At 39.1% G+C, this 11,430-nt stretch overlaps 2 protein-coding genes across 2 annotated transcripts in view; one reads left to right on the top strand and one right to left on the bottom strand.

Annotated features, from left to right (window-relative positions):
• LOC121911176 overlaps positions 1-11,430 on the top strand; it is a 374,983-nt gene that overhangs the window by 161,932 nt on the left and 201,621 nt on the right. The gene's annotated exons all lie outside the window — the stretch shown is intronic.
• Positions 157-11,401, bottom strand: LOC121911229 (GTPase IMAP family member 9-like). Its single transcript, XM_042432532.1, has 3 exons — positions 11,346-11,401; positions 8,180-8,308; positions 157-1,197 (listed from the first exon to the last, which is right to left on the bottom strand). The coding sequence occupies exons 2-3, from the start codon at positions 8,190-8,192 to the stop codon at positions 377-379; spliced, it is 834 nt and encodes a 277-aa protein (XP_042288466.1). The 5' UTR covers positions 8,193-8,308; positions 11,346-11,401; the 3' UTR covers positions 157-376.

Raw genomic sequence — 11,430 nt, forward strand, 5'->3', positions numbered from 1 at the left:
GTGTTTGTGTAAATTATGTCTACTATTGTCTTATCAAACTGTGATTTAATTCATTGCCACCCCTCGAAAATTCCTGCCCCCCTTTTGCCACCCCATAAATATTTTTCTAGATCCGCCCCTGGAAACACACAACAGAACACGACCGCGATAGAAACATTTATTTCATCCCTCAAAGCTCAGATACAACATGAATAATATGTACTGCATGTGACTTTATTTTGACTAATCTGACTAATAATTTAAATACTGACAGATGATCTACAATGAATCAAATAAAACATCAAACAAATCTTCTTTATTATCTTTCTGCATTCAGCATTAATTTAAGATTTTTCTGTCTTGCTGTGACGCCAGTTAACTGCAGCTCCTCAGCTGTTCAGCTGATCACACAGACAACTACAGTATCAGGGTGCTTATGTACAGTATTATTTTTTTCAGCTGCAAGCCTCGCTTCAAACTCATGTTTTTGTTTCATCATTTCCTCTTTTAACTTCAACATTTCTCTGCTGTGTTCCTTCTTCAGTTCCTCCAGCTCTTTGTTCCTCTCGGCTTCAGACTCTTTCAGGATTCGTTCTTCCTCCCTCTCGATGGCTTCCTCTGCTCTCAGGAACATTTCATTGGTGTAATGTGACCCTCCATTCTCATCAACCATCTTCTCTATTTTATCCAGAAGCTGACTGACTTGTGACGGGTCGTCTGTGTTGTTGTTGAAGACGTGATAACGGCTGTTACACTTCTGGACGATGTCTGTCAGGTCTTTGCTCTTTGAGAGATACTCTTCAATGGTTTTTTTCTTCAGGTTGTCTCCATGAGTGAACAGCACCATCGTGTATTTAGAAGCATCTTCACCAAACGTTTCTTGAATCATTTTCACTGTTTGTTTCTCCTCCTCTGTGAACCTGCCCAGCTGAAGAACCACCAGGAAGGCATGTGGACCAGGAGAAGACAGACCGATGCACATCCTGGCCTTCTTCAACACAGCTTCATTGGGTAAAGTTGTATCAAACAGTCCTGGAGTGTCGATGACAGCAACCTTTCGCCCTCGAACTTCTCTTCTTTCTTTCTTGCAATCAGATGTGACGGACTCTGCAGACAGTTCAGACTCAAACACTTCTTCATCACCCAAGATGGTGTTTCCTGATGAACTCTTCCCCACTCCCGTCTTCCCAACCAGAACAATCCTCCACTCATCAGAACCTGTCAGACAAAGGTTAAGTTAGTTTCAGAGCAGTTCTGTAGCTGATGTTTGTTTGGAAATATATGCAGAACAATAAAACTGCTTTACAGAGAGCAATTCCCAAAAGATCTTTTTTACTTAGTTTCCTACTTATTACTTAATTCTAATTCGCACCATCCCAGCCACCGTCTCATCAGCCTCCTGATACGATACAGGACTGGAGCTGCTGTTCAACTGAAGCAAGCCCCCACCTCCCCGTTGCCCCCCACCTCCCCATTTCCCCTCAGACCTGCATAACACTAACTAATAACTAACCTGGAGTGTTGGCGGATGGAGCAATACTGTTTCTTTCTTTTAAAGTTCTTATTGTTGGGTAGTTTTTTGGTTTTATTTCAACTGATTGATGTTCTTACTATTTTTTGAAAACACTATGTGTTGGGAGCTGCTCTATAATTTTGTTGAAACAATGAAGGCTTCCACTATCTGATGGACGTACTGACGTGCTACGGTAAGCGTATTGTATCATTTCCGGTTGCCGACTGTGTCTACTGATAGCGTTGTTGCTGCTCTCATCTCAGTTGATTTTCCTATATATATCACATTACTGTGGATTAATATCTGCTGTATATTTAAACTTTCGCTAGTTTTACACAAACACTCTCAGCGCTTTTCTCTTAGCGACTTTTCTCGCTAATCGCACAAGTTGTTAGTCACTTTAGCTCTGCAGCTAGCATTAGCAGCTAACTTAAACTAAGCAGTTAGCGATGGCTTCTGTCTCTCCCTCTCGTTCTCCTGCTCTCTCTTGCTCGGTGTGTCATATGTTTAGTTATTCCTCTGCCTCCTTTAGTGATAGTGATAAGTGTAATAAGTGTAGTTTATTTGCAGCACTGGAGGCAAGGCTTAGTGAATTGGAAGCGCGGCTCCGCACCATGGAAAAACAATCAGCTACTAATGTAGTTAGCCAGCCCCCAGTATCCGGTGCGGGCCGACCTAGCGTAGCTCCCACTCCCCCGGCAGCTCCCGAGCAGCCGGGAAGCCAGGGTGGCTGGGTGACTGTCCGAAGGAAGCATAGCCCTAAGCAGAAGCCCACGGTTCACCACCAACCAGTTCATGTTTCTAACAGGTTCTCCCCACTCAGCGACACACCCGCTGAGAAACAAACTCTGATTATTGGCAGCTCCATAGTCAGAAACGTGAAGTTAGCGACACGAGCAGCTATAGTTAAATGTATTCCTGGGGCCAAAGCAGGCAACATTAAGTCAAATTTAAAACTGCTGGCTAAAAATAAACGTAAATATGGTACGATTGTCATCCATGTCGGCGGCGACGACTCCCGATTACGCCAATCAGAAGTCACCAAAATTAATGTTGAGTCGGTGTGTACATTTGCTAAAACAATGTCGGACTCCGTAATTTTCTCTGGACCGCTGCCTAATCTGACCAGTGATGACATGTATAGCCGCATGTCACAATTCAACCGCTGGTTGTCGAGGTGGTGTCCAGCAAACGATGTGGGCTTCATAGATAATTGGCAGACTTTCTGGGGAAGACCTGGTCTGATTAGGAGAGACGGCATACATGCCACTTTGGATGGAGCTGCTCTCATATCCAGAAATATGGCCCAGTTTATTAGTAAACCAAAACCATGACAACCCAGAGTTGAGACCAGGAGGCAGAGCTGCAGTCCTACACGCTTCTCTGCGCTTCCATTAGAGCAGTTACCCACCCAAAACCACATAGAGACTGTGTCTGTCCCCAAAACCACATAGAGACTGTGTCTGTCCCCCGACCACATAAATCAATTAAATCCAAAGTAAACAAAAGAAGAGTCATTCATGAAAATCTAGTAAAAATTAAAACCACTACTTATCTTAGTTACAACAAACTAAGATAATTAAATGTGGACTCTTGAACATTAGATCTCTATCATCTAAAGCTGTTTTAGTAAACGATTTAATTTCAGATCATCATATTGATTTATTTTGTCTTACTGAAACCTGGCTGTGTCATGAAGAATATGTCAGCCTAAATGAATCCACTCCCCCCAGTCATATTAATACTCATATTCCTCGAGACACTGGCCGAGGAGGAGGAGTTGCAGCCATTTTCAACTCAAGCCTAATCATCAACCCTAGACCTAAATTTAATTATAACTCATTCGAAAGCCTTGTTCTTAGTCTCTCAGCCAACCTGGAAAACTTTACAGCCAGTTCTATTTGTTATAGTGTATCGTCCTCCTGGCCCGTACTCTGAATTCCTATCTGAATTCTCAGAGTTTTTGTCGTATTTAGTCCTTAGTACAGATAAAGTAATTATAGTAGGTGATTTTAATATTCATGTGGACGTTGATAGTGACAGTCTCAGCACTGCATTTATCTCATTATTAGACTCAACTGGCTTCTCTCAGTGTGTAAATAATCCCACTCACTTAACCACACCCTAGACCTTGTTCTGGCTTATGGGATTGAAATTGAACATTTAATAATTTTTCCACAAAATCCTATTTTATCAGATCATTTTTTAATAACTTTTGAATTCCTATTACTGGATTATACACCATTAGACAAAAATGTCCTCACTAGACGTCTCTCTGATAGTGTTGTAGATAAATTTAAGGAAGCAATTCCATCAGTACTGAATTCACTGCCATGTCTCAATACTACAGAGGACTCTTATGTTAACTTTAGTCCCTCCCAAATTGATAATCTTGTTGATAGTGCTGCAGGCTCACTAAGACAAACACTCGACTCCATCGCCCCCTTAAAAAGGAAGATAATAAAACATAAGAGGTTAGCTCCATGGTATAACTCCCAAACCCGCAAATTAAAGCAAACATCGCGAAAACTGGAAAGGATTCGGCGTTCCACCAAAGTAGAAGAATCTGGCTTAGTCTGGCAAGATAGTCTTAAAACATATAGGAAGGCCCTCTGTAATGCCAGAGCCGCCTATTACTCAGCATTAATAGAAGAGAATAAAAACAGCCCTAGGTTCCTTTTCAGCACTTTGGCTGACAAAGAGTCATAACTCTATTGATCCATGTATTCCTATAGCTCTCAGTAGTAACGACTTTATGAGCTTCTTTAATGATAAAATTCTAACTATTAGAGACAAAATTAACCACCTCCTGCCCTCAACAGGCACCGTTCTCTCCCCAAACACAGGAACCTTGGTAACAGCAGTAAATCCTGACATATATTTGGACTGTTTTTCTCCAGTAGACTTGTCTGAACTAACTTCAATGATTTGTTCATCCAAACCATCAACCTGTCTCTTAGACCCCATCCCAACTAGGTTGCTTAAGGAAGTCTTACCCTTAGTGAGCACTTCTTTACTAGATATGATCAATCTGTCTTTAGTAACAGGCTATGTACCACAGTCCTTTAAAGTAGCTGTAATTAAACCTCTTCTTAAAAAGCCTACTCTTGATTCAGGAGTTTTAGCCAATTATAGACCTATATCTAACCTTCCATTTCTATCTAAGATCCTTGAGAAAGCAGTCTCTAATCAGTTATGTGACTTTCTACATAACAATAGTTTATTTGAGGATTTTCAGTCAGGATTTAGAGGCATCATAGCACAGAGACAGCACTGGTGAAAGTCACTAATGACCTCCTAACTGCATCGGACAAAGGATTTGTCTCTATACTTGTCCTGTTAGATCTTAGTGCTGCATTCGACACAATTGACCATCAAATCCTTTTGCAGAGACTGGAACATTTAATTGGCATTAAAGGAACTGCATTAAGCTGGTTTAAGTCCTATTTATCAGATTTCAGTTTGTACATGTTAATGATGAATCCTCCGTGAAGGCAAAAGTTAGACACGGAGTTCCACAAGGTTCTGTACTTGGACCAATTCTGTTCACCCTGTATATGCTTCCTTTAGGTAATATTATTAGGAAACACTCCATAAATTTTCATTGTTACGCAGATGACACTCAATTATATTTATCAATGAAGCCTGATGAACCCAATCAGTTAAACAAACTCCAAGCATGCCTTAACGACATAAAGACCTGGATGACCTGCAATTTTCTGCTACTAAATTCAGATAAAACTGAAGTTATTGTGTTTGGCCCTAAACACCTTAGAAACACATTATCTAATGATAAAGCTGCTCTGGATGGCATTACCCTTGCCTCCAGCACCACCGTAAGGAATCTGGGAGTTAACTTTGATCAGGATATGTCCTTTAACTCCCACATAAATCAAATCTCAAGGACTGCCTTTTTTCACTTACGCAATATCACAAAAATCAGGCACATCCTGTCCCTAAAAGATGCAGAAAAACTAGTTCACGCATTTGTTACTTCTAGGCTGGATTATTGTAATTCCTTATTATCAGGCTGCCCTAACAAGTCTCTAAAGACTCTCCAGCTGGTCCAGAATGCAGCTGCACGTGTTCTGACTAAAACTAGAAAAAGAGACCACATTTCTCCCATTTTAGCTTCGCTGCATTGGCTTCCTGTAAAATCTAGAATAGAATTTAAAATCCTTCTCCTAACTTACAAAGCCCTTAATGGTCAGACACCATCATATCTTGAAGAGCTCATAGTACCGTATTATCCCACTAGAACACTGCGCTCCCAGTATGCAGCTTACTGGTGGTTCCTACAGTGTTTAAAAGTAGAATGGGAGGCAGAGCCTTCAGCTATCAGGCTCCTCTTCTATGGAACCATCTACCAGATTCAGTCCGGGGTGCAGACACCCTCTCTATGTTTAAGAGTAGGCTTAAAACTTTCCTTTTTGATAAAGCTTATAGTTAGGGCCGACCAGGCTCGCCTTGGATCAGCCCTTAGTTATGCTGCTATAGGCCTAGACTGCTGGGGGACTTCCCATGATGCACTGAGCTCCTCTCTCCTCCTCCTCCTCTCCATCTGTATGCATTCATGTAACAGCAATGCATGTCACTAACTTTGCTTCTTCCCCGGAGTTTTTTGTGCTTTCTCATCTCACAGGAAAACCTGGGTTCTGGGCCGAACCTTCGCGGTCCTTCACAGTCCTGATGGCATCCTTCCCTGTCTATTGATGCTTGTGCTTGTTGTTGTTGTTGTGATTGTTTTTCTTCTGTCCCCCCTCCCCCTTTCCCTCTCTCTCTCTCTCTCAACCCAACCGGTCAAAGCAGATGGCCGCCCACCAAGAGCCGGGGTCTGCTTGAGGTTTCTACCCGTTAAAGGGGAGTTTTTCCTTACCGCTGTCGCCAAGTGCTGCTCATGGGGGAATTGTTGGGTCTCTGTAAATTAAAGAGTTCGGTCTTGACCTGCTCTATGTGAAAAGTGCCTTGAGATGACTTCTGTTGTGATATGGCGCTATATAAATAAAAATTGATTGATTGATTGATTGATTGAACAATGACAGTAAAGACTGATTCTAACCGTGTGGAAAACTGTTAGTTTGATGTATTGATGTGAGGAAGGTTACAGTGTCCTCATCGCTCCACACAGATCTGATGTTTTCAGCTCTTCAGTCATATGCTTCATCATTTATTCACTAAATAACAGCAAAATTAAAAAATAACACAAAAATGTTGTGTGCACGTTACAAACTAACACGTTACTGTTATTCCTCTACTTTTTGTGGTAACTAGTAATGTAACTAATTACTGTTTCAAATTAAATAACACAATAACAGTTACTGAAATGTAAATGGGCTCATTACTTGTTACTTTTATTTTACGTGAACGACAAACACCCACACAACACAAACACAACATCATCCTACCTTCCTGTGTCTCAGAGCCACGTTGTCAGTGTAGCAAACTCATGTTAAAACATAAGCTCTGTCTCTGGAGTTATAACCTCATATATAGTAAATAATACCTGTTTGAGTTGTGGATCTGCAGTAAAACCTGGAGCGGACTGATGAGTTGTCTTTCTTTGATGTTTGTGAAACTGGATTGAACTCTGAGATTTTAGGAGGAGTTACACTTTTGCCTTAAAAGTAACGCAAACTTACTTTCCCCGGTAACTAATTACTTTTTATATGCAATAAGTTGTAAAGTAATTGAATTACTTTTTGAGAGAAGTAACTGTAACTAATTACTCATTTTCAGTAACTTGCCCAACGCTGCAAATGACCACGACAGACAGATTATTAGAACCATGTTGGAGAAAGAAAAGACATGTTGTATGTTATCGTCTGTATGTCTGTCTGTTATGTCAATCTTATTGATCTTCTATGTCACTCTTCTTTTTGTCACATTATTTCACCAATAAAATAAAAATAAAACATTTTTGGACTCTTATTCAACCATTATAAATGTTTGGGAAAATCCGTAATAAGCTGCTGATCTGTGTTGAAAGCATGCTGACCAATCACCTGCCACCAGCATTTTGGGCTCATTCACAACCTTGCGGACTAGTGATGCAGGAGGAGATAAAGATAAAAGAAAGGTTCATCACACTGAGCTCCAGCTCTCAACTATCATCCAATTATTTCACTGGGCTCTGTGCACAGGCTTTCCTATCATCCACTGATCATCTTACCTCCATACTGTATATATCCATGAATTCATGTTAACTTGTGTCTTCCCTGAATGAACTACTTTTATACCTCAGACAGGAAACACTTTTTTACACAGATATGTAGACTATTGATTTCGATTTCTGGTGTTTCCACTCAGTTATTTCCATTCAGGAACAAAAATAATGTAAATATTAAATAAACAACAATATTAGATATAATTTTTTTAAATTAATTGGTCAACCTTATCTAACCATATGGAGTGAACAACACGACATAAATGAAGTCATGTTCTAAGGCTGGGTTGTAGTTATTTGTTACAAGTCAGACAGATTTTAAATGAGGTTCTTTCTGGAATAGAACCTGGAGGTTCTGGTTTCACTGCGGCTCTCTGCAGGTTTAGTCAAAGGGAGAAGTTTTGGATCTGCAGGTCTCTGAAATTATTCACTGTTTCTTTCTGATCATTTTCAAATGAAATAAAACAGTCGATAAACATTCACCTCAATTTAGGAGATGTATTAGGATTGAAGAGATAATTTACCTGATGATGACATGTCTGCTCAGATTGCTGAACTTGGTTATATGAAGCGTGTACTGCTGGTTGGTGGCTGACAGATGATGGTGATGATGGTGAATGACGTCACAGTCAGGTGTCCTGATGCTAGGAAGACTAGAAACAGAAACAATAAAAGATCATTTGTGATCAATTATTATCTGGAAGTATTCAAACATTGTTTCAAATGAGAGAACGTCAACATGATCTGAGAGGAATTTATATGTTCAAAAACAATTAGTGAGGATTAATGTAAAATATTGTATTACAGTCAAAGGAGTTAATTTATGGAACAGCTGTAGTGAGGAACTGAAAACATGTAAAACACTCAGTAAGTGTCTGTGTTTGATTGACAGCAGCTGGGGGGATGTGTCAGTGCATCGCGTTGACAGAATGGGAAAAGTTTCGGAGGGTGGGCTGAGAGCCGTTGTGACTCAATGATGTTAAAAGCAAGGAAAGAGAACTCAGGAATGCATCCTTTGAAATGAATAATCAATTTCCTCCTGAGATAAATGGAGAAAGGAAAATTCTATCCAGTTATGAAGTAGCACCACGGACTAAATGCATGTCTGTTGACATGTACATAAACAACAGGTTGTATAGGAAGTCAAAGGTTACCCTGTGGTTATTCTAGACCTGTGCACGGTCTGATGGGTTATCTAGTCCTGGACTCATGATGGGGTTTTCTGTCACGTGTCAGAACCAAATAGGAAACCGGTACCCTCAACTGACTTGTCATTACTGAGGAAAGGATTGCATTTAGAACATGTTAATGTTTGCAGCTTGCCTAATCAGATGCATGAGGTTTCTAATTTAATGATGAATAATAATGTTCATATTTTAGGCTTCAGATGACACAATTAATGATTGAAGGATTCATCTTGAGGTATTCAACATGATGAGAAGAGATAGGAACAGGTATGGAGGAGAAGTGACTTTAAATCATCAAAATCATATTTGCCTTCAAAGGAGAGATGACCTTTATGTTGGTCAAGTTGAGGTCATTTGGGTATAAATACATTTGGGTACAAATTGCTTTTTGGATGTGATTACAGACCTCCCGAATCAAACATGTCCTATCTGGAACATCTGTGTAGCAGCATAGATAAAGCAACGGAAGAAAACATGGAGGTACTCCTATTGGGTGACTTCAGTATTAATCAGAGTGATACAAAGAATACAAATACAATAAAACTGTCTTTGTGAGACCTGTAACTAAAACCAAATGGCTACAAGTGCAACAAGATTTTCCACTGGAAACCATGAGAAAATTGAGACATGTATTGATTTGATTTTTAGAAGTGAAGAATATTCCATTTCTCTGGGTTGGACAGATCACAATATTGTGACGATAACTAAAAACACCAGGGGTCCGTTTCACAAAGCAGGTTCAACAAACTCTGAGTCTAATCCTGAACTCTGAGTTGATCTGCTCTGAGATAGGAAACTCTGAGTTTCCCTCATTTCAGGATGAACAGACTCTGAGTTTTCACTAAACCTGCTTTGTGAAACGGACCCCAGATCTCCCAGGAAACCACTGCGTATTGTTGTCAAGAGAAGTTTTAAAAGTTTGAACCAATATGAATTTCAGAATGATTTAGCTGTGGTTCCTGGGGCATTGGTGTATCTTGAGGATAATTTGGATCATGCCACTGAATGTTTTACTCAACTCTTAATAGAGGTGATGGAGCATCACGCTCCAGTGAGGAAAATGACTGATAGCAACTCCATTAACTTTCCTGTTTAATTGGTCACTTGAACGAGGACACGTCCCAGAGAGTTGGAAGCCCGCCAAACTTTGTCCCATTCCTAAAGATAATAAGCAACCTGTTACGGTGGACAGTAGCCACCCTACAAGCAATCTCCCTGCAACTGGTAAACTGTTGGAAACAGTAGTGAGTAAACAAACTGGCAGTACATGGAGAACAATGATTTACTCACTATTCTCCTGTAGATATGACTGATGGATAAGGATAATATAGTTGTGGCTTTATTCATTGATTTTAGTGCTGCCTTTGATCTGGTTGATCATTATATATTATATGCTGTAAAACAGTAAAGTGTTTGTAGTTGTTCTGTTTTCCTGCTGTTGCGGCGAACATTAAAGTAGACGAGTGGACTAAAGAGACTCTCTGAGCTTTTACCAACGACCTGAAAATGCTTTTAATGCAGTAATTTAATATGAACAGAGTAACCAGAGTTGGTTAAGTCATAATATTATAAGAAAAGAGTTTTATATATATATATAAAAGTTTTATATTTAGTTTCATATTTTCTATATCTCAATAAAGTTGAAACTGGTTCAATTTTAATTGTTAATTAAAAAAAAAAATTCTAATATTCTAAAATCTCCTGTAACTGAGATTAAAAAACCTGTAACTGACAGACTGCTGTCATCACACTAAGGAACTAAAATCTTGTCCAATTAGATTTTTTTCTTGAAATATTACAACCTTATACTTGAAATTAAATGATCAATTTCATTGGTCTTGTTGTGTTTTTTAAGGTATGAATGATATTATGTAAAGTTTGTATGTTTGTAAAATATGTTTGGGAGGTAAATGTTTTGTGATGCAGCGATGCTGAGCCCAAGAAAATCTTAACTTAACCAAGGAAACAATAAAGTTGATTTATCTTTAAATGTCTTTTCTTTCTCCGACATGGTTCTAATAATCTGTCTGTCGTGGTCATTTGCAGCGTTGGGCAAGTTACTGAAAATGAGTAATTAGTTACAGTTACTAGTTATTTCTCTCAAAAAGTTATTGAATTACTTTACAAGTTACTGCATATAAAAAGTAATTCGTTACCAGGGAAAGTAAGTTTGTGTTACTTTTAAGGCAAAAGTGTAACTCCTAAAATCTCAGAGTTCAATCCAGTTATACAAACAGTTATACATACAATCTTTGGTTACGAATAATGAGAGAAAACTTTAAATCTGTCATCTAACATTTTCAACATTATTAGATGTGTGAGAAATCATTCACAGAAAAAACACTTTTAAATTTATTTAATTTATTTTTCATTTTCATTTCATTGAATGTTATTCTATAACATTTCATTTATTAAGTTATCATGTTCAGTCATAGTGAGTTTTTGTGTCCCAAAATCCTGATATTGAAAGTATTTCATGGTTCTTCTTTCAAAGTGTTCTTACCTGTGTTGTTGAGGACGCAGGAAGAGAAGAGAGAGGAGTCAGAGCTGAGAGGCTTTATATCAGCAGAGAGGTGGCAGGTCCCATG

Source organism: Thunnus maccoyii, chromosome 14 (genome assembly GCF_910596095.1).
Source record: "Thunnus maccoyii chromosome 14, fThuMac1.1, whole genome shotgun sequence".
NCBI lineage: Eukaryota > Metazoa > Chordata > Actinopteri > Scombriformes > Scombridae > Thunnus > Thunnus maccoyii.